Below are 23310 nucleotides of genomic sequence, written 5' to 3'. Positions count from 1 at the left end.
AAACAAAACAAAAAAAACAAACATTAAAAAAACAAAATAAAAAAAAATTAATAGCCTACTGTCCAGGAACTCCATACTGTCTTGATGTTAATGCTTTGCTAGAGGGAAAAACAACCTTAGCTGGACAATAGCTAGGCCTCCAGTAATCTGTGAGTCTTTAGCATAAGAAAATCTCTTCGGAAACTTCCGTTTTGACTCCATAGTATATAACCAGCCACTCTTCACAACCCCAGTGCAACTCTTTCTGCCCACAGGTCCTGTCCCCCCAGTCTTCTTCCCCACTATTGTGAGTTCCTCAGCTATCCCACTCAATTGAAGGTTTAGTAACCGTGGGTGGACCCTGAGACTTCCTTCCTTCCACTCCGATCTTTAATGGGGACCAAACAGGTAGAAGTGTATGTGTCCAGATGGTTCTCTCTGATGGGCCCTGGCAGGCACAGGGCCTGACAGCTGGAGGCCAGGCATCCCCAAGATGCGGCAGCTATCAGCTAGGACCTCTTGGGGACAAGATCTACAGACCTAGAGTTTCCTAATTATCAGAAGCACCTCGATAATACTGGACTTTCCTGAGCCTCTCGAATAAAATCGAGACAATACCGACCTAGCAAAGTCATCAAAAGGATGAGAAGCACTGGGATTCATGGAGGGGGTGGGTCTTGAGTCACCCCACCTTCTACATCAGCCTCCCTAGGCACTCTCCAAATAAATTCCAAATAAAATAGCGTACTTGCTGTGCGTGTCCCCTTTAGCACAGGTCTCCTGGAACCCCTCTTTCAAACATTTCTGCCCCTTCTCTTCCACGGACATCCTGACGCAGGTCCTGAAATTCATACCCATTTATTATTACACAGCCGGAGTATTTTACAGGCACGTTCTCAGAATATCAACGCCAAAAGAGCCTTTTAAGGCTCTTCTGGGAGGCCTACTGTCATGATACCCCCCACTCAGTCAGTGGTTTCTGAATGAATGAAATGAAGGACAGTTACCCCTCCCCCCCAGCAGGGATCCATCAGGCTTTGAATGGCTGCTTTCAGGCTCCGGCGGCCCCTGGGGAATTTCTCCCGGCTGGATGGAGGCCCTCAGGGCCACCTGCATCTCTCCTCGGCTCCCCACCGGCCCCCATCCGTAAGCTCCCCCTACCCACCAGCCGCGGGATCTCCCGGAGCCGTGTCGGGTGCAGGGTCCGCTGGGGGGTGGGGGGGGTGGGGAGCCGGGGGCGGAGATGCGGGGGAGCGGGCGGGGGTGGGGGAGGCGGCGGGGGAGCGGGCCGGGGTGGGGGAGGGGTGGAGAGGCGGGCCCGGGGCTCGCAGCGGTCACGTGGCGAGTCAGCTGGGCGCGCAGGGCGTGGCGAGTCAGCCGGGCGCTGTAAATAGGCGCTGGGGCCGGCTCGGGGAAGCTCCGGCGGCGGCTTGGGCATCGGCACCCCAGCTCGCAGGCTGCAGGCCCAGGCTTTCGGCTGCGGAGTCGGTGAGTGCGGGCGGGCGGTGGAGACGCGGCGCCGCCGCGATGGAAGTGACCTTGGCGATGGCACGGGGACACCGGGTCCCTCTGCACCCCCGCCAGGCCCAGGCCGGGTCCCGAGATATCCCGGGGCGGGCGGGAAGCGGGGGGGGGGGGGGGGGGTGCCCTCGGGCTGTCACAGCTGGGCGGGCAGGGATGGCAGCCCGCACACTTCTCAAAGTCCGTGCGGGGAGAGAAGCAAAAAAACAATCCCACGAGGGCAACCTGGCACCCGCCCCAACTCCGGCCAGAAAGCAGGCACCCGCCGGCCCGTCCCCTAGGGCTGTGCTCGCGGCCCCGGGTCGGCTCAGCCAGACCCCACGATCCGCCCGGCTCCAGGGTCGAGCCTGGGGAGCAGCCCGGGCGGAGCTGGGGAGTTTGCGGGGGAGATCCGGGGGAGGAGCTTGCGGGGAAGCGCTTGGCCTGGGTTCTGGTGACTTTCCGGGTAGGATCTACCTCCCCAACCCCTTGTGAGCTTCTGGGCCTCAGTTTCCTCAGGAAATTGCTGATAAAATAGTGTCTCCCTGCAGGTGTTTTCTTGTTCCAAAGGGTTTGCTTGGGCAACTTTTCTGCACACGACCACACACGATTCCAGGGACCCCAGAAGATAGAAACCAGAACACGAGCTTGGAACTGGGTGGAGTCGGGTGGAGGCCACATGTTGAGCTAATTCCACCATGGACGGGGAAATTAAGCTGAGAGAAGGTTGGGAGACTGGGTGAAGGGCATGGGGCTCTAGTCCACCTCTCCCTGGGAGGCTGGGGGTGGAGGGGAAGATGCCACTCCCTACTGCAGTGGAGCGAAGGCGGCGCCTTCCACAGGCCAGGGTTGTGTGCGAGAGGAGAAAGCAGGCCAGAGTCTCTGGGGCATCACCTCTTCCCTCAGCTAGTGACCCTGGAGGCCTGGGCGAGGGAGTCGGAGGGTAGCAGCAGGCCGTCCTGGTAGATGTAAATTGGATTTGCCTTCTTAGTGGGCCTAGAGCATTCTCTTCCACAGGCTGGAGGAGGCCAACCGGCTGGGGAGGGGGGGGGGGACGGGACGGGGCGGGGATGGGGATGGGACAATTACTTAGGCCCACATCCCCAGTGGGAGGGGAGGAGGTGGGGTTCAAATGGAGACCTAGCTCCTTTTGTTACCTTGGGAAACAAATCCTCAAGTGCCTCCGCCAGAGGCAAACACAGCTGAGATACATGCGTTCAGTTGACTTTATAATAGATTCAGAACGATAAGAATGTGACAGGCGACGAGGCTTAGAAGGGTGTCTGTTTTAGTAAGGGCTGCTTTTCTGCCCTAACATCCTTAATTTAATGGAGAATTGTTTCCTGTTAGCACAGGTGATGGTGACCCAGAGCCCTTGAACTGATGGGAAAAGGGGACTGAGCCGCACCCTGCCCCCACCCTCCAGGCAGTGGCTTTCCCAAAGAACAACCCTGAAGGTGCCCTGGAGAAGGGTTCTACTCACATCTTTCTGGGCATCTGTCCCACAGCTGGGATACTGCCGCTCAGCAGTGGAAAGCTGTAGATCCCTTATCTGGGGGCTTCGAAGGCCAGTCCAGCCCTGGCTCTAGTAACTGCCCTGCTGTTGAGTCAGGACAACTCTGTTTCTGAACTGGTCAAGCGGTGAGGCCTTTTGGCTCCAGGATGAACCCGCCGGTGTGCTGCTGATTCCGCAGCTTGAGCTGAGGCCTTTTCTTCTAGACTGGCTCTTTCTTTTCCCAGTTACGGGACCTGGGAATTGGAGTAGGAAGCTGCACACATTTTAGGGATAAGAGATTTTGTGTTGCTATTGGCTGTTGGATTGAGAGGCAATGGAGAGCATATCCAGAGGAGCTGTCGAGCATCTGTTGGGTCATTTTCTTAAATGTGGTCATGACTTGTGGTTGTGTAGACTTTCCCTGTCATAGGGAGAGAAAAACTGAAGTATTTCAGAGGGAGGGCTCATGACATGACGTCTGCTGCCTATTTTAGATAGTTTCACATAAGGAGGGTGTTAAAGAAATGGGAATTTTTCTGGATCAAGAAGGATTGAAATTGGGCACTTTCGTAGGGTTCAGCCTCACCTGCAGAGAGATGGTGGGGGTTGACATGGGGATGAATCTAGGTGAGGCACATGCAGGTATGTATTGTATATACGGGATAGACAGCAGTGTCTGCATCTGGTCCCATATATAGCGTCACCTCTTGGTTTAAGCTCAGCACACACTCCCGAGGCTGCCTAAGAAAGGGTGTGTGGGCGATAAATCCTCCTTCTGTGGCTGTTAATTAATGTTCCTATTCCACCCTCGTTTGGATAGGGAAGAGGACCTAGGAACCAAATGTCATTATATATTTAGACTTCAACCGGTCTCATTTTTAACCTCAAGCCTCATGCCCACACCCTTCCCACAGCCCCTGCGGCCTCCAAGTCTCAGGCTTGTGTGGGGTTCCTAGGGTGGGTGCACTTCTTGGTTACAGCTCCCCTTTGAAGGAGGCAGGTTGCAGCTTGTTGGCTCTGCAAATCCATTACCCACCGGGGCCTGCCTCTGATCTTCCTGGGAGACATCCTGGCTCCTGTCTGTTCTGTTCTTTAGAATTCTCCTGCACACTTTTTTTTTTTTTTTTTTTTTTGGTAATTTTAATACTTTATATCAATCTGTGAACAATGTTATTAAAATTGATATTACTGTAGTTGTGCTGCGGTGTGTCCCTTCCCTTCCCGGTAGTGTTTGTGCGATTTATTTATGTTGATACATGAAGATCTAGTTCCTCTCCCAACGCACAGAGTATTTACCAAGGTTACAGTTAGTTTTTACTTTTGCATTATTCACCATTGCACTACAGTAAACCCTCGGCGTCTCAGGCACTTGCAAGAGTTTCTTGAGGGCAAGAGCAGGAGAAGTCGCATTAATTGCTGGGTCATAAGGTGTGTGTGCACTTCCGTTGTGCTAGATGCTGATAGCGCTGTCCAGTGGATGTTATCGGTATGTGTTGCTAGCGGGGTTGAGAGTTCCTGTTCCTCATTTACCACCACTAGCTATCACCAGACTTTAATTTTTACCAAACTGATGGGCTTGAAATGGTGTCGCTGATTTAATTTTTATTTCCAGGAATTCATATTAATTCCTTGCCCAAGAAACCATTGATCTAGTGAGGTTTTCTATTTTTGTTGTTGATCCCTGACAGTGTTTGTAGTTTTAATGTGTCTGTTAAGAGCGAGAGCGTACTAAGGTTTCTCTACATCCTAACAGGTATCTGGACTTCTCTGTAATTAGGTGGCATTTTCTAATTTTTTTTTTTTTTTAACTTTCAGAATGCATGTGTGTTTGGGGTACTGTAGTTTGACGCTTCCCCTTTACAGATGAGAAAACTGAGGCTCCTGCAAGTTGGTGACATGACAGGGGTCACTAAAATAACTGAGGTGGAATTTCTCCTAGAGTTTGATCTCTTGCCAGTTGTCTGTCTCTACTCAGATATACTCCTCGGGGCTTGCTTGTTTTCTCAAGCACCAGTTTCCCTCACATGTGATAAAACAAAGGTTTCATACAAGACCAAAGGTCCCTTTCCAGCGTTACTGTCTTATGAATGCTGGACGCCGAGAAAGATGCATGCCTACAGTCTTGACTGTTGTAATCTGTCTCCACCAGGCCAGTAACTCACTTTGGTCTGGTCATCAAGATAACCTAGTTACCAGGAAGGATGAGGGGAGGAGGGTGGGATAGATCCCACCAAAATAGGAAACCGATCCAGTGTAAGGCACCTAGATACTCTGCCAAAAGACCCAGCAGGGGCTGGGCTTCTCCATGACCCTCTGACCTGCTGACCTGGACTTGGGCAGGATGTGCTCACACATGTGTAAGTCACGCGGCTTCCAGGCTTGTGCAAGACCTGGGAAGGCCGTGCCAGCCAAAGGCCTCCGCCACTCCAGAGTGGAGGCCTTGTCAGACATCAGCCAGGAGCCACCTTCTCAGTCACTTAACCTGGTTGGTGTTTGGGAGTGCTTTGTTCTGGTGGTCAAGAGAGCAGAATGAACCAGTGTTTGGGGACCCATTGCTGCAAATAGGGCGATCATCATTTTTCATCCGCTTTTTCATTTACTTCTGAGAGTAAAAAGAATGAGCCTGGGACATCAAGAGTTAACTGGCCTGTGACTAGAGAGATGTGTACTCCCCTCACTAGTGAGCCCACAGCCGTTTCCTGGTGGCAGTTCGTTATAAGGGCTGCCCGCTCCGAGCCAGGCTGCATGGAAGGCGCTTTCAAAAAGACCATCTCCTTACATCTCCCAACAGCCTTGTGAGGTGAGTATGTTTTCCTGCAGCTTTGAGGGGAACCCGGATCAAGCAGAGAGGCAAGGCCTTCCTGTCGCTTGTGTTTGGCACTGCCGAAGTCTTAGCCACCTCCGTACCCAGCCGGCAGAGAGATGTGATCTAGCCTGCAATCGAATTACGGAGCTGCTGTGCCCCTGCAGGCTGGGGAGGCACAGAACCCTAATCTCATTTAAATCTCCAAGGATTTCTGAAAGCTTTTGCAAAGCGGTCCTGAGGTCCTTCAGAATCCAGGCAGTATGTCCATGGGAGAAGCAGAGACACGAGAATGCAGTGCCCCCTTTAGCATCTCAGCAAGTCAGTATCAGGGCTGTGGAGCAAAGCTGGTGAGCAAAAGCTTCCGGAACTTTCTAGGACTTTGCCCAAACTCTCTTGGTTCTCAGCGATACAAGTTTTTTCAGCTGCTGAGGGCCTTCCTGGGGTCCATTGTTTTAAGCCTAAGGTAGTAATTCTCTTCTTCTGTTTGCAGGATGTGGGCTGCCGTGGCCGATCTTAAGCGATGTTCCATTGTGGGCCATGTAGCTAGATGGTTTCCAGGCCCTGTGGGAGACTAGCGTGAGCAGGCCTGCCCTGCTCAACCTGGTGGGAATTAGTCACTGATTTTGGACAGATGGTTGGCAGGTGGGCTGCAAGGGAAGTACCTGTGAGTGGCCTAAGCTGTTTAGGTGGGTGAGGCAGCTGGGGCCTTCTCACTGCTTCCCCTTGACCCTGCAGGGCTGTTAGCTGCACAGCTGGTGGCTGACTGCAGTGGACCCCCTTTCTGGGTCACCCAGGAGTTGCTTTGGGGCATTCAGCTGCAGAGCCTGGCTCTAGAGGACAGATCGCCAACTGCTCCCTGCTCACCCGCACAGCTTTAAGGAGACGGATGGCGACTAGGAGCCCTTTTTGTTGTGTTATTTTTAATTTAAAGATCGTAAGCCATGAAGTAGTTAGACGTGTTTCCATCAGGAGCAAAGACATGAAACACGAAAGACACATCAAGGCTGTGATTCAGACTCAAAGGCAAGGTCCGAGCGTATCTGAGATGAAGGCACGTTGTGTTAGCATCACAGCTGCTCCAACGCTGAGGTGTGACCGGGAAAGTTGAAGTCAGAGGAAATGAAGAGCTGCCTGGTTTCGATGTGTAGGTGTACCGAAGCGGTCGAAACTTCAGGAACAACCGTCAGTGGTGACGGCAAGAGGCGAGATAAATCTTTGTGGGAGAGAAAGAAGCTTGACGAAGTTCTCTAGCAAGGTCCCACTCGGTCTTCATATCCTTCCTGCCTGTCCACCTTCCCCCTAATCTGTAGCCAAGGTACAACTTCAGTTTGTGGCTGTTGGTAAAATCTAGGCGCACTCAGTTTTTGATTCTTTAGAGCCCACTGTGCAAGAGGTTGGCAGTATACGAACAGCAGCAGTGGACAGGCACGAGCCACGTATGGGAAGGAAGACGTGCTAGGCAGGCGTTCCTCCTCTGTGTGGGCCACAAGATTGCCGCTGGCTTATGTGGAAATTGCAGACCTGTCTCCTTAGATTCAGTACAGATTTCGAATCCAATCTACCTGAGGGGCTCTACAGTCACATGAGAAAGCTTTTTTAAAAATCAAGCTTGGTGACAGTCCAAACTGATTGCATGTCCTTAGGGATATCAGGACTCTCAGCCTTCTGTGACTTGGCATCAGCTCCTCTCCTGTGTTTATTCCAGCACCTTCCAGAGTCCCAAGGTCTGCATTAGTCCCAGGAATGGCTTCAAAGGAGTCTGGGGAATGGTTCTGCTATAAGGGGGTGGGGGGGTGGCTAACGGGGGTCAGCTGGCCCCAGGCCCCTCTGTGCCCATGTCGACATTCTATAGACCCTCAGTGGGATGTGCTTTCATGTAAGCCGTTAAGTGCCGCAGGGTTTGGAGAGGAAAGAGATGCGAGAGTCTGCCCTTTTTTAGCTGGAGGTTGTCTTGGCAAAATGGCAGAGGGGTGTAGTGGAACCCCAGGTCTACCCAGGAGGACCAGCTGACCCGGGGCTAGAAGCACCATCTGCCCGCAGCTGTTCCCTCCACCAGCCTACGCCCTGAGAGGGAGTCTGATGACTTGGAAGTGCTTATCCACTTCGGGCCCCTCTTTTCTCACAGAATAAGGACTTGCTGTTCGTTCTCTGCTGTAATTAAAAAAAAAAAAACACACAGAACTGAGAAATTTAAAGGGAAGTATTTGCCCAAAAGAGGGGAAGTGAGAGCTGGCTCTGTTTCATGCGAAGGCCAGGGAACCCATGACCAACATGTTAACAAGCTTATTTTATTTACTTATGTTTTAATTTTGTTTTAATGTTTATTTTTGAGAGAGAGAGAGAGAGACAGAGAGAGAGACAGAGAGAGAGAGAGAATGAGTGGGGGAGGGGCAGAGAGAGGGGGAGACACAGAATCCGAAGCAGGCTCCAGGCTCCCAGCTGTCAGCACAGAGCCCGATGTTAACAAGCTTATTTTAACCATTTGCACATAGGTTGTCCAGTGTGCATGATTTGTGTGGATGCCTGAAGTCAAATCGCCACTGCTCTCAGGACATCTGTGTCCCCTTCAAGGAGGAGAAAGTTGACTTCATGTTCTTTGGGCTCAACAGTCTCCAGACTCTCAAAATGGAAACCCACTTGGAGGTTCATTGAGGTTAAAACCTCATTTTAATTCAGACTCTTTGTGATAGAGGGGTATTGTGGACAGGTGTGGAGTGAACCGGAATTCTCTGGCACAGGCTAGAAGTAGGGGGAAGAAGGGAAGACGGAGGAGGGAAGGAAGCAGGGCAGTGAGTTGGACCTGGGCATTAAGCGTGCCCACGTGAGCAGCCCTTTATTGCTTTCTTACTGTAGAGCAGGCGCTGTACCAGGGGCTTCTGCCCACCCTCATCACACTCTTGATTTCCACCAGGAGCAATGAATGGTCATTAGCCCCATCTTACAGGTGGTGAAACTGAGGCTCAGTACAGGTTGGTACTCAAGGGTGCACAGTTAGTAAGTGGAAGATCCGAATCCAGGTCTCCTGACTCCAAGCCCAGTGCTCCTCCGCCCCACAGGCTACCGCAGCTATTAACCACTTCAACCCCAACTTTCCACCAAATGCCACAGCCCTGTGCCTGGAGGGCTGGGCTGAAAAGAGGAGTTTCCCAAGTGCTCAGTCCTAGTGGGGCTGGGAATCTGGTTCAAGATGAGCTCCCGCCCTCCAGGCGGGATCTCTGAAGTTCACTGGGGCCCCTGGTTCTTCCTGACGCAGGGTTGTGAGTAGGGAGAATGAAGTTAATAGGAAATTTAGAGGAGGGCCTGTGGAACCGAAAGAAAAGCACAAGTGCACCAAAGCGTCACATCTGGGGGGCCTGGCAGACCTCAGGAATTGGGCCCGGGTATGGCCATGGCAGCCGTCAGTACAAGATCTGAGAACCATCCGATAAATGGGTCGTGGCTGTGGTCTCTGCCACCAGAAAAACCAGAGGAATCTTATGTAAAGTCCAAGCTACCATGGAATTGCTCCCATTCTCCACTTGCCTATGATGTAATATCTCAGCAGATGGCTAAGCCCTGGGGGCCACCTGGAGACATATAGGGAGCATTCACCTGGGCCTGGCTCAGGACCCAGCCACGTTCCTGTCACCCCTGCCTGACAGGTCACAGTGAAAGCCGAGGATAGGGTGTGATTCTGATGGGCTCTTCAGCCAGGTCTCAACCTGCTGGCATGGGTCTCAATGCCCACGTGCCCAGAGTGTATACTCCAGTGTTTGTGCCCCAGGTTCTTACATCTGGGGAAAATGTGAAGGTACCGGCTGTAATTCAGAGGGTGCCGTGAAAAAGAAAGGAATCTGACTGCTTTGCTTCTTTGCCCAGAAGTTCTAAAAGAGACCTCAGGGGCGCCTGGGTGGCTCAGTCGGTTAAGCATCCATCTCTTGATTTTGGCTCAGGTCGTGATCTTGAGGTTGGTGAGTCTGAGCCTCGCATCAGGCTCTGAACTGATGGCATGGAACCTGCTTGCGATTCTCTCTCTCCCTGTCTCTCTTTTTCAAATTAAACTTAAAAAAATTTTTTAAAAAAGACCTCAGCTCCCTTGCCCCTTCCGCCATGTGAGGACACAGACATTCACCTAACAGTTGGAGGTCACGTGGGTCCCTGATGTGGTCTGGTGAACACCAGCCTCCCTGTGAGTCACTGGAAAGAAGGTGTTCTGTGTTTTGAGCAGAAAGTCACTAGGGAGAAGGCCTCACTGTTGACTGGAAATCAACTGGAAGTGCCTTTGGGCTCAGGGGTTTTGGTAGCTCCAGCTACTCTTCCTAAAAGACCAAAACTTTGAATATAATATGTTAATTTAATTTAAAAAAAAAAAGGGGGGTTAGTGGAGAATAAATCTCCCCGCCACAGATATTGCTTTCATATGTTTTTCCTTGTGTTTTACATGTGGTAACGGTAATGTGAATGTATATTGCTTCATGGTCTCACACGCTTACCATGACTCACCGGCTGCTTGCTTTTTTCCACTTACGGGTATCTTGGGCTTATTTGCTTATCAGTACAATGTGATTCTCGCTTCAGCTAGTTCCTATCTTAATGGTTACTTTGTATTCTATTAATCATTTACTGTAACTTCACAGTTGCGGTTAGTAGACACTTGCTTTGTTTCTGGTCTTCTGTGATAAAAAGAATATTCAGTAAACATCTCTATACCTATATCTGAATTTGAAGCTCGTAGGATACATTTCTGAATGTCAAATTGTTGAGTCAAAGCGTGTGCAGATCGCCAAATTAATAGAAATGGTCGGGGGTGGGGGGGCGCCTGGGTGGTATCGCTCAAGCATCCGACTTGGGCTCAGGTCATGATCTCACAGCTCATGAGTTCGAGGCCCGCTTCGGGCTCTGTGCTGACAGTTTAGAGCCTGGAGTCTGCCTTGGATTCTGTCTCCCCCTCTCTGTGTCCCTCTCCTGCTCATGCTCTCTCTCTCAAAAATAAATAAACATTTAAAAAAAACAAAAAGCAAGGCCATCGTCTCCATGGGGTTCATAAGTGCAGCACCTCTGCCTCCCCACGCCTAATCCACCCCCCAGGAGCTGTCCAGCTGTCTGCCTTTGCCAGTCCTTAATTTTATCTGTACCTCCCTGTGGTGGAGCATCTTTTAATATTTGCTGGCCATTTGTAGTTCTTTTTCCTATACTTCATTGTGTGTGTCCATTTGCCACTTTTTTATTGTGCTTTTTCAGTTTTTTTTTCAAGTTTACTAAGTTTTTTATTTTGTGAGAGACAGAAGCAGAGAAGGAGGGGGAGAGAGGAAGCATGAGCAGGATAGGGGCAGAGAGAGGGAGAGACAGAATCCCCGCGTGGAGCCCAACATGGGGCTCGAACCCACGAACCATGAGATCATGACTTAAGCTGAAGTCAGAGTCAGATGCTCAGCCAAGTGAGCCACCCCTGTTTTTATTCAGATTTTTAGGCGCCTTTTGCATATTAAGGAAATGAATGAAGCTTTGCGTATATGTAAGTACTATTTTGTAGTTGGTCACTTTTTATTTTGTTTTCTAGAAGAGTGGCTTTATTTTTACATAAGCAAGCCTTGTCCCTTGGTTTTACGTCAGTCTTAAGTATCTTACTCCGATAATAGGTTGTTTAAACTGCGTTTATTTTCTTCATACGGTTTCTGTTTTAATTCAAGAACTTTGTTCTGTGTAGCGCTTCTCGAGTGTGAGAAACCAAGTGTAAAAGTTCAGCCTTACTATTTTTTCCAAGATGCAGATGTGCAAGCACCATTTATGACATGTGCTGTTTCCTCACCCACCTATATACCACATACGCTGAGCACCCACACATAGGAGATGCTTCTGAATGGTCTGTTTTGTTGACCAGACTGTTCCCAGGCAGGAGTCACCCAGGGTTTTATAATGTGCCGACTATCTCAGAAAGCAAGCCTCCATCAGTGCTCTTTTCCAGAATCGTTTGCTGCCATCATAGTTATTCGTTGGGATGAATTGTTGCTGAGGCAGCCGTCAAGTTTAAATCTTCCCTCGGACGTACTTCACTGTGGGAGGCGGCATGTTCAGTGCATCTTCCTGTAACCCCATGACCCCGGAGGAGGTGGGTCACTCTGGAAGCCCCAGAGGTCAGGGACAGGAAATCCTCCCCCTCTCCCCACCGCCGCCACTTCCCACTGTGTGGGCATCTCACAAGGCCCCATGGTGCTGTGACACCCAGAAGAGCATTTCTTGCTTTCATTAGAGCTGCTTGCCTAAGAGCGTGATTCAGAGACCGAGCGGGAAACTGCCCGTCTCCTGACTTGTAAGCCAGTCCAAGATCTAAGGACTGTGGTTGTAATGGGATGATTTCCCTTCTCAGGAGCTCCCGCTTTGAACCAGGAAACAGAGCCCTTGGCTGACTGAAAAAACCAGAGAAAAATCTCAGACTTGTGCCACTGGCCAAACCAGCCCTGCTTCCCTGGTTCTGCTGAGTTTGGCACACGCTGGGCTTGGCTCGATTGTGTTTTGCTTGTTTTATATCCAGAATGTGTCTCATGAAATGTATTTCCTTTTGTATTTTTCTGTTCTCATTGGGCCTCTACTTGGGACCTAATCTGTTGACTCTTTCAGAGCACTGACTTGGAAAAAAGTCTCCAAGACTTGGGTTCTACAGACCCATGGAGAGGCAGTTTGGCAATAGTAGGGAGGGCACTAAACTCAATTTAGCCTTAGTATCTGCGTTCATTGATTTGTTTCGTGGAGTCACCGATCCTGCTTTGTGGCCTGGGCCCCGGGGTTATGACAGGCAGCGGGTCAGTGCGCGCCCCATCCTTTCAGCTCCCAAGATAGCCACAGACCATCCAGGGAACAGCAGTGACTCAGACACAGCTTGAGGACAGCCCCCAAGACCCAGGCCACATGCATCACCAGGACGCAGCTGCAAAAGGGCCTCGCCGCTTGCAACGCAGCCATGTGGTTTTCTCTGTCCTGTCTCCCAGGCATCTGGAGGAGAAGCAAATACAGTCCGTCTTAGCCCGTGGGCTGCTACGACACATACTACACGCTGGGTGGCTTCTGAACGGAAATTTGTTTCTTGGTTCTGGATGATGGGGGGATGTCTGAGGTCAGGGTGCCGGGATGGTCAGATGAGGGCCCTCTTCCAGGTCACCACACTTCTTGTGGAGTCCTCACATGGCCGAAGGGAAAGGGAGCTCTCTGGGGTGTCTTATAAGAAATTAGTTCCATCACCAGGGTTCCATCCTGCTGACTGATCACCCCCCAAGCTCCACCTCGTAATCCCACCACATTGGGGTTAGGATTTCACCATGAATTTGGGGGGCTGGGGGGCACGGACATTCAGTCCACGGCACGGCCCTGTGATGTGGGCATAGGTTGGGATTTTGATGATACGAGGCCTGGGAGCCCATGGTCCTTGAGGGCCCTCTGCCACCACACCCAAGCTTTCCAGGAGAGGACACTGAGGAACAGAAGGGGGCAGAGATGGCAGAGCTGGGAAGGGGACGTGGGTGTTTTGACTACTGGGTTGTTTCTGGCCCTGGAACCATGCCATCACAGATGGCACCCTTGTGTATGTTAAGCACTTGAACTGAAAGAAGTGTCCTGATGTCTTGTGTGTTTTCTTTTCTAGGTGACTCTAAGATCCAGCATCCAAAATGTGGCAGCTCTTGGCCACTCTTAGCTGCCTGGTGGTGCTGACCAATGCCCAGAGCAGACCGCCTCTCCAGCTCCTGTCGGATGAGCTGGTCGACTATGTTAACAAGCGTAACACTACATGGAAGGTGGGCTGTGGGGACTTCTGTGTGTGTCCCTTTTGGGGATCGGTCTGTGCATTCTGACTCCCAAGGGAGGTGGCTGCAGCTGTGGCCCACAGGACACTCTGTCCTGGACAGTTGGTCTGATTGAGAGTCCTGGCCACTCAGGCCCATGCCTACCTGCTCCCTTCCGTGTGTGTGTGTGTGTGTGTGTGTGTGTGTGTGTGTGTGTGCGCGCGCGCGCATCCATAGAAGTGCACTGGGTGATAAACGAGCTTTGGAAGGGTTCACAATCAGGAAGACCCTGAACCCCACCATGGTAGGTGCTAGTGCTCATCAGTAGTGGCAGCACCTCGATTCTGGCTGGCCCGCAGCCCTGGGGCTTCAGGAATTAAGAAATGAGGAATAAGCCACGTTCAGGGCTGCAGAGCGTCTCTCTTGACATCAGTAAACATAGCGGATCAGAGGAGACACCCACTGGCCTGGGAGCTGTGCGCTGCCCGTGTGGCTCGCTCTGTGCTGATCGTGGCCCGCTCGCAGGGTGCCTGTCTTGTCCTTTCAGGCTGCTGTAACAAAATACCACAGACTGGGTGGCTTATAAATAGAAAAGTATTGCTTGTGGTTCTGGAGGCTGGAAGTACAATTTCAGGGCGCCAGCATGGTTGGGCTCTAGGGAGGGCACTCTTATGTTGCAGATGGGTGACTGCTCATTGTGTCCTCGCTTAGTGGGAGGGGCAGGCCAGCTCTCTGAGGTCTCCTTTATAAGGAGACTAATCTCATTCATGAAGTCTCCACCCTCATGACCTAATCATCTCCTGAAGGCCTCACTTGCAGGTGCCATCAAGGGTTAGGTTTCACCATGAATTTGGGGACACGTGTGTTCTCTAGGAGGGCCCCAACCCCCCTCGCTCTGCTGAGCTGGATGGGAGCCCTGGCCTTGTCAGGCGTTGCATGTGGGTGGTGTGCATACTTCCATCCACCCGCATCCCTAGACACCCCCTCTGTTAACTGCTGCGGGCGGGGCTCTCTTCCAGGCTGGACACAACTTCTACCACGTGGAGCCGAGCTACCTGAGGAGGCTGTGCGGCACCATCCTGGGTGGGCCCAAGTTGCCCCAGAGGTGAGTGCCTGCTTCCTGGGGGATAGATACTCTGTTGCACCTGCCCCGCTGCCATGGGAACCGCAGGTGTGTGTTTGGCACAGCGGGAAGGAGGGAAGAAAGGAGGCCTTGGCACCCACAGGTCTCCCCCTCCCAGAGCCGCAAGGACGCCACCTGACAGGGCTCAGCCCCCGGTGCCCGTGTTTTGTGCTGCTGCAGGTGTCTCAGAGGCCCAGTGGAAAAGGCCCCAGGTCTGGTTCTGCATGACCGGGATGGACCCAGTCTTAAATGGTTTAAGGAGAATTTAAGAAAAGTCATATGATCTCCATTAATGTTCCATTTTTTTCTAGAGAACTCTGCAGTGGGCATTTTCATGTAGACATTACTCTTGTAAGAAGCATTAGAAATCTCTGACAACACAGATGGAATAGCTATGAGACTTAACACGGTGGTGAAGATACTAAAATTGATGCAGGGACCCTGGGCAGACCCTGTGTGGGGCGGGTTAGGGGAGGACGAAACACAGTTATGTGGACTTTGTGACCAAAACTCTTGAAAGATACCCCAGAAAATAAGACTGGAAAACAGCATAGGGAATGAGAAGCTGTGTTGAGCAGTAGAAACCTGGTTTGGTTCTACAGAATTCCCAGGGGACAGCCCTGCAGCCATCATCTTGGGCTTGTCTCCCTTGTGTCTCCCTTGCCAGGCGGTGGCCTGGCCCGAAGTCACTGGCCTCTTTAGGGGTGGGGGTGGTTTGTGACATGCAAGTTTGTCACGGAGGCCTTCCTTTATCTAGAGTTTCGTTTGCCGAGGACATGGTTCTGCCTGAAAACTTCGATGCCCGGGAACACTGGCCTAACTGCCCGACCATCAAAGAGATCCGAGACCAGGGTTCCTGTGGTTCCTGCTGGGTGAGAGGGGCTGGAGTGAGGCGGGGGGACAGCTGTCAGATCAGCTGTGACTAGGCAAGTTATGGGAACTTGCTGAGCCTTCGTTTCTGTCAACATAAAAATTATGAAGATCTGTGGTGGAAGAATAGATAGATACGCAAAGGGCCCTGGGTGGCCCGTGTGTGTGCTGTGAGGCTGTCTGTTTTTCTGTTTGATGCGCTGTCCCAGAGCATCAGCAAGCACCATTAGACTCCTACTCTGCTTTGTGGAGAAACATCCATCTCTGTCAATGAGCTCTTAATTTTGTTTAACTGTGGTAAAGTGCACGTGGTATATTAACCATCTTAGCCATTTTTGGTCGGCAATTTTTTTTAACGCTTATTCATTTTTGAGAGACAGAGACAGAGCACAAGCAAGCAAGGGGCAGAGAGACACAGAGTCCAAAGCAGGTTCCAGGCACTGAGCTGTCAGCACAGAGCCTGAGCTGGGGCTCAAAACCATGAACTGTGAGATCATGACCTGAGCTACCTTAGCCATTTTTTTAATTAAAAGTTTTTCTTTTAATCATTTATTTTTTAGAGAGAGAGAGTGTGAGCAGGGGAGAGGCAGAGAGAGAGAGGGAGACGTAGAATCTGAAGCAGGCTCCAGGCTCTGAGCTGTCAGCACAGAGCCCGATGTGGGGCTTGAACTCACAGACCGCGAGATCATGACCTGAGCTGAAGCAGATGCTTAACTGAGCCACCCAGGCGCCCCTGTCCTAGCCATTTTTAAGTGTACTGTTCAGTGGCGTTAAGTACATTCACGGTATTGTGAACGCATCACCATCGTCCATCCATAGAACTCTTGTCATCTGTAAGCGTGGAAATTAAACACTGCCCCTCCGTTCCCTGCCCCCCAACAACCACCCCTCTCCTTTCTGTCTCTTACTGACCAGCCTAGATACCTTGTATTAGTGAAATCATACAGAATTTGTCCTTTGTGTGAGCTGTTTTTTCTGTTAACAGAAACCACATTTTAGAAATGAGCTGAGTGACCAGATAGAGATGTGGGGTGGATGGGTCTCCTAACTTTAAAGACCAGCTTGAGCACCAAGACCCTCACTGACCTTGGGAGAGACTAGTCAGCAAGGTCTGAGCCGCCTGCTGTGGTCCTCTGACGCGGTGGCCGGTGGGGCCCACAGTCCGGGAGTGGGGCTCACCTGCGTGGGGCTTGTTTTCCTGCAGGCATTTGGGGCTGTGGAAGCCATTTCTGACCGGATCTGCATCCTCACCAATGGCCACGTCAATGTGGAGGTGTCCGCCGAGGACATGCTCACCTGCTGTGGTGACCAGTGTGGGGATGGGTGAGTCTGAAGCAGCATCCTCCACTGTGGGAGCCGGGCCCCTGGGAATGGCACTGGGAGCCCCCAGGCCGAGGCCTCCTGGACAGCGGCTGAGGGCTCCCTGAGGAAAGGAGTGGTACTTCCAGGTCAGATAACGGTCCTTTGCTGGGACATCTTGGGGACCTGGGGAGTCCAGAAGCAGGCCTGGCGTGACTGCTCTTTTCTGGGAGCCGCCTAAAACCAGGCTGACCCCACAGTATACTGGGTGTGGGTGGTGGGGTCCAGGCACAACACAGATGGTCTTGGAATATGTGATTAAGTTTCAGATCTCAGGCCTGGTTTTTGTCGTCTTTGTTCCCTCTTCTCGCTGAAGGAAATGTAATAGCCTTGGGGTCTGTTTTCTGTAATTAAGAATGATGGGTGCCTGCCTTTTTGCCAGCTCTGGCCTTGGTTTTATAACGTGGTTCTCAGATGTGGCTGCAGATTAGAAATACCTGGGAGTTTAAAAAACAGTGCCAAGGCCTCACCTCACACCAGTCCTTGGCCTTCGCATTTTCTGTATTAAAACACCAGGGAATTGCAACGTGCATTCCGTGTCCCAGGAAGGACACAGCCTAGTTTGGGGTAGACAGGAAGAAGAGAGTCGTTCCGACTTGTTGAGGATGGTGGTGGTGATTCCCTGGAAGAAGTGACTAGCCAAGGAGGGGATGAAGTGGGGTTGGCTGAGACCCAGGAGAGCTGCTGGGCCAGTTGCAACCCTGGGGCCTCAGGCAGTGGTCTGGGAGCAGCTACAACTTCTCTCACAGTGAATTTAATGAATGGCTCTTTTCTCAGCTGTAATGGGGGCTTTCCTGCCGAAGCTTGGAACTTCTGGACAAAACAAGGCCTGGTTTCTGGTGGCCTCTATGATTCCCATGTAGGTGAGTGTCTGCCATCAGCGCGTATCTGGCTACATGGATTTTATATCAAAGAACAATAACAGGCTCATTGTGCATTACAAAGTGACGGTTGAGGGTGGAGGGCAGGAGGCTGGAGAAGAAGGCAGAGTTAGCACAGTGTGGGGAGTGCTGTGTATTTGACCTACTGCTCCTGTCGCCCCAGCTCTGCCCTCTGTTTCAAGGGGCTTCTGAAGAAGCTGTCAGCTGACACCCTCCTTTCCACTTGGTCCCCCCCAGGCTGCAGACCCTACTCCATCCCTCCCTGTGAGCACCACGTGAATGGCTCCCGGCCCCCATGCACAGGAGAGGGGGACACCCCCAAGTGCAGCAAGATCTGTGAGCCCGGCTACACCCCATCCTACAAAGAAGACAAGCACTACGGTAAGGTGGGGCCTGGGCTACTACCCAGCACCCCGGGCCCGGGGACCTGCCGACACCCTTCCCAGGCCGGAGAAAGGGAGAGGCCAGGGCAAGTGAGTCTGAGTCAGGAACGCAGGATGGAGAAAGGAAAGTTATGAAGGACTCTCCTGTCAGAGGGAGCAGCATGCTGCATTTCTGCATGTCTCCACCCTGAATTTGGCCTCACGATTCCTGTTGTTTGAGAGTCACAGACCCTCGGAGTGGGGAGGGACCAGACCCCTCGCTTTACAGAGGAGTAATCTGGCCGAGAATCTTTCTGGGTGCCACTCTACCCTTCTTCCAGGGTCTCCTGCTCACTGCCCCTCCCGATACAGAGCTCTGCTCTCCCACTTCTTGGCTTCCGGGTCCAATTCCATCATTCTCCCCTGAAGAAGCCTTCCCTGACCCCCCGGGCTGGGCGAATGCCCCTTTAAGTCAGTGCATAGTTGACTGAGGGAACCGTGGGAAGCACGCCTCACCCCCACTCGGCTGATTCATTTGCCAGGATGCAATTCCTACAGCGTGTCCAACAGTGAGAAAGAGATCATGGCAGAGATCTACAAAAATGGCCCTGTAGAGGCGGCCTTCTCTGTGTTTTCGGACTTCTTGCTGTACAAGTCTGGTATGTATTGGCCCCTCTGATGGCAGTGGGAGCAGAGGAGGTCTGGGTTCCGGGGGACCACCAGGACTCTATCAAGGAAGAAGACCTCATTTTGCCCCGGCCACGTCCCAGATCATGCCTCACATTCAGTGGATGAGAAGACAGGAAGCACCTGGCCGTGTGGGAGGCTGTGGGGATTCACCCGGGGAATGAGGACAGCCCCTGGCCCAAGAGCCCTCTTAGAAACCCCCCATTCTAGATGAACAGTCTATAGCTGACCACTTCGGTCTCATTTACATTGTGCCAGATGGAAAACTTCAAACCTCTCAACTTTTATGAGACCTCATTGGATAAAGATGATTCTGGCAAGGAAAAAGTTATAAAGCTGGCAGTTTTTAACAGTCCCCACCCATATTACAAAAGGATGCATTTTCATTTGACAAAGTGATTCACCAATGAGGGGATGGCCTGCTTGACAGGCCCATGGGCACCTCCGCCTGTATCTTTCTTCATCCATCAGTGCTCGCCGCCACTGATCCAGCCTGTCTCCTACTTCTCCTCTGCGTGTATCCCAGGGCAGCAGTTAAAACTCTTTTAAGTTTTATAGAACCCTTTTGACAAATAAATCCTTATGTGGAGTCCCAGTATGTAGAACAGATAACTGGTTTGTTAACATTCCATTTTTTCCTTAAATTAGAATTTGTAACTTTAGTTTTAAAGGTGACCAAGAAGCGTATTTTGTTGGGACCCCCATTTTAATATTTTTTCAACATATTTGAGTGTTGGGCTTTCAAAAACCTATTTAAATACTTCCCGAACGTTGTGGGAGCCCCTGGAGCCTTCTGGGAGAACACCAGGCCTCTTGTACTACCCTGTTTGCAAACAGTTCTTTGGGAGGGCTCGTTGGGCCCTCTGGACCCCATTTGTCCTGACAGGTAGCTGGCTGAGGTGCAGGGATGCCGTGGGAAATGGGGCATCGGCCTGGTCTCTACCTGAATGGGCTTTCCCTTAGGCGTGTACCAGCACGTCACTGGAGAAATGATGGGAGGCCATGCTGTCCGCATCCTGGGCTGGGGCGTGGAGAATGACACACCTTACTGGCTGGTTGGCAACTCCTGGAACACTGACTGGGGCGACAATGGTGAGTGGCAGCCCTCTTCCTGCTAGGAGGGTGTGGTGAGCCAGGACGTAGGGGTCCTCTTGTCCTTTTCTGCTCAGCTGAAAAGCTGCTGCACAGCTCCTAACACTAGGCCCGGGGCTCAGCTGTGAGCCTCCAGGTTTCTGGGTGCTAGTGAGCTGGGGGTTCCCTTGCCATAAGTGTAGACTCTGATCCTGAGAGGGTGGTGTGAAGCAGGTGACAGCTTCAGGTCGCTGGTGCCCGCAGTTCCCCCATCGCCCCAGGTGCAGAGCCGGTTTATGTGGGGTCCGCTGGAAGTGGTGTCCAGAGGCCTCACGATGTGGTGCCAGGCTCCTGGGCAAACAGTAGACATCGATAGGGCACCTCGATGCCAATTTGATGCTTGCTTTAGGGCTGGGTTGGGGTCTGCCGCTCCTAGGTGTTTCTGGGGTGAGTCTGAGTATGTTGACAAGGACCAAAACCCAAGGCACACTTTAAAGGCATATTACTTTTGCTTTCCAGGCTTCTTTAAAATCCTCCGGGGACGGGATCACTGTGGAATCGAATCGGAAGTTGTGGCTGGAATCCCATGCACTGAGCAGTACTGGAAAAGGATCTAATCTGCTGTGGCACTGGTCTTGCCAGCCCCGGGGCAGTTTTTCCCTAAATCGAGCCAATTGGGCTGGTAACGGAGGGTAGGAATGTCTTTTATTCTTTGCATTCAGTTGAGATACAAGAGGTTTTGGACAGGGCCTGAAGGATTGGGCCAAACCTCGTGTCTACCGTCAGACTGTCTTCCAAGGAGACACATCCGAAGCCTGCCACCTTCTGGCCCGTTCAGTGGACCTGCTGTCACAGTGCACACTTAGCCCACGTCAGCGCCCGCTGCAGGCACGGCGAGGCCTCCCCCGTAGACTAGTGCTGCGCGTAGTGCCTGCTGCTCCGACTCCTGCGGCCGCCACCTCCACGCCGCCCCCCCACCCCCCCAACCCGCGTGCACCAGGGAGCGAGACAAACATCCACATGGGCCTGTAGGCTTTCCACAGGAATAGGAAGTGGAGTTCCTCACAAGACAGATTGCCACCAGCGGCAGTACTTCTGAGCAAGGAACTTTCTAGATTTGGAATAAGTTGAGGAGGAAAATAGTGCAGCAGCTCTCTGGAGAAAGCTGTTCTCCCAGGGCCCTGCATCCCTTGAGCTTTGCAGTGCTGCACCCCCTCTCTGGTCTTCTCCGTGGCATGGCTCCTTTTTAAATAGGGGTTTTTAATTTTGTGCAGCTCAGCTGGTCATATGGACGAACGAGGAAACTTTTTGGAAGAGCTGGCCTGCTTCACAGGCTGTCTCCTTACAACAAAACCGGGTGGTCGTGAGCGAACAGGCCTATCAGCCTGACACAGTGGAGCTCGTTTGGGAGAAGCCAGCTTTAACCGTTTAAAAAAATCACTGCTTCACTCTGTTAATTTAACAAGGAAAGGAATGACGGTGCCAATAAAAGTTTGTTCCCTTAACGTGAAGCCTTGTGTTCTGGTGGGGATCCCGCTGTCTGTAGACTCGGAGCTGCTGTCTGTCCTTATCCCGTGGAATCAACATTTTCCTACATCTGGGGGTCCTTGAAACTCTAACCGGGGGTCTCTTGCCTCAATTAGGGGGAACTAGATAAATGCCTACTTTAACTCCTCGCTGCCCCAGCTGCACTTTCAAACCAGTTTCTCTCTTCTTAGGCCTCTGCCGTTTTCATCCACCCTGTTCTGTAAATTCATCCCCTAAACTGCCTCAAGCCCTGAAGAACTCTGCCCCTGCTTAAAGAGCTAACAACAAAGCCGTACTCCGCATTTTACCAGCTACAGGCCAGCAGTGACCTGTGTGAGGATTCACACAAGCAATGGCGTATCGGTGATGCCATGACCCAGGTGTCCTAGCGGAGGACCGGCTTTCCCTGGTCCCCTCCGATGTTGGAACGGGATGGAGTGCTCGCTTCGGCAGCACATATACTAAAATTGGAACGATAAAGGGAATGGGATGGAGGCAGAGCCTGTGTGTCGTATTCTCAGTTCCCTAGGTCTCTGATTTACACTGCTGGTTTAAGAACCATGGCTTTGCATGGGCCTAGTTAAGAATCCTAAGCAAAGACGCGTACCAGTTCTTGGGAACGGGGGAAACTGCAGCCATCCCACTGGCCTATCAACACGTGACTTCTTTCCCTGAGAGGTAGACTCGCTCCAGAAGCATGGAAAGTGTGACTTTTGATGTGAATTGCAAGTTAGGAATCAGGGGGACCTGGGTACCTCAGTCAGCTAAGCCTCTGACTCTTGATTTTGGCTCAGGTCATGACCTCGTGTCCCTCGGGATCGAGACCCTCATTGGGCTCTGCACTGATGGCGCAGAGCCTGGTTGGCATTCTCTCTCTGCCCCTCCCCAGCTTGTGCACTCTCTCTCAAAATAAATGAACATTAAAAACAAGGAATCCGAAACTGCATCATCAAATCAGCTCTTACACCCGGTGAATACTGAAGGGAAAATTTATGAAACCCGACATATTTCAGAAGTGTTTAACAAAGGCTACCAAAGCCACAAATTTTGCAATCGCTTTATTCTTAAAATTGCAATCAGAAGACATTCATAACCTCAATGTAGTTCTAACAAATTCGACCTGCTCTCCAAATGGAGTTGAATGATCCCGTTTCCATCCTGTCTGCCACGTGCCCACCTGCAGCCCATCCTCCCCCCTGGAATGCGAAAGAGCTGCCCTAAAAGGAAGTACCCAAATGAACTTCACGGCATCCTCAGGGTCAGCTTGAGTCTTTGTTAGAAAATAAAACAATGTCTATTTAGGATTGGAATCGATGTCAATTCTTTCATAAACCTCAAATTACCTCACTGACCACCACCCTGTCACCTCAGTTCAATTGGTGCCATGTTTTCCTGGGGTGCCTGTCCTGATAGATGGAAGTGACTGTCTGTGCCTTTTGGTTTATTCCCTGGAGAAGGGCGTGATTTTAGTTTAGACTTAGGATCTGAGCACACAGTTGAACCTGTCCCACTCTTCACATATATCAGATAGCTACACTTGAAAAGCATGGCCATCACCTAGCTTGTCAGAAATGCAGAATTTGGGCCAGACCTCAGTCTGCGTTTGCAATTTAACAAGACTCCTAGTAATTCAATATGTTCACTCAAGTCTGAAGAATAAGGCCTTAGAGCAGTGGTTCTCAAACTGGGCTCCTGTCCAGCAGCAGTATTTGTATCACCTGAGAACTTAACATGCAAGTTTTGGGGTACCTCCCCAGACCTGAGAGACAAATGGTCCTAGCAATCTGGGACCTTCAGGCAACTCTGATGCTAAAGGCTGAGAACCACAGCCTTAGAGCTCTGCTTCCAAAGCTGCTAAGAATAATTAACAAATGGCTAGCCATGTCTCCTCCCCTA

General features: G+C 51.5%; 1 protein-coding gene across 5 annotated transcripts; it reads left to right on the top strand.

Moving 5' to 3' along the window:
• Positions 1-1281: 1281 nt before the first annotated feature.
• Positions 1282-21392, top strand: CTSB (cathepsin B). Of its 5 annotated transcripts, XM_045462465.1 has the most exons (11): positions 1392-1467; positions 5582-5774; positions 13396-13546; positions 14554-14639; positions 15415-15529; positions 16732-16850; positions 17664-17749; positions 18005-18148; positions 18672-18788; positions 19780-19908; positions 20407-21392. In XM_045462465.1, exons 3-11 carry the CDS (start codon positions 13421-13423, stop codon positions 20502-20504), a joined length of 1020 nt encoding a protein of 339 aa, XP_045318421.1. In that variant the 5' UTR covers positions 1392-1467; positions 5582-5774; positions 13396-13420; the 3' UTR covers positions 20505-21392. The 5 variants fall into 5 exon arrangements, with proteins under 5 accessions (XP_045318436.1, XP_045318446.1, XP_045318421.1 ...); XM_045462480.1 differs by lacking the exon at positions 5582-5774 and having other exon boundaries at positions 1282-1467; XM_045462472.1 differs by lacking the exons at positions 1392-1467; positions 5582-5774 and adding an exon at positions 11228-11274.
• Positions 21393-23310: the final 1918 nt, after the last annotated feature.

This window comes from Leopardus geoffroyi, chromosome B1, assembly GCF_018350155.1.
Source record: "Leopardus geoffroyi isolate Oge1 chromosome B1, O.geoffroyi_Oge1_pat1.0, whole genome shotgun sequence".
NCBI classification, from domain to species: Eukaryota; Metazoa; Chordata; class Mammalia; order Carnivora; family Felidae; genus Leopardus; species Leopardus geoffroyi.
The sequence above is the reverse complement of the archived record's forward strand: the minus strand, read 5'-3'. Positions and strand labels throughout refer to the sequence as shown.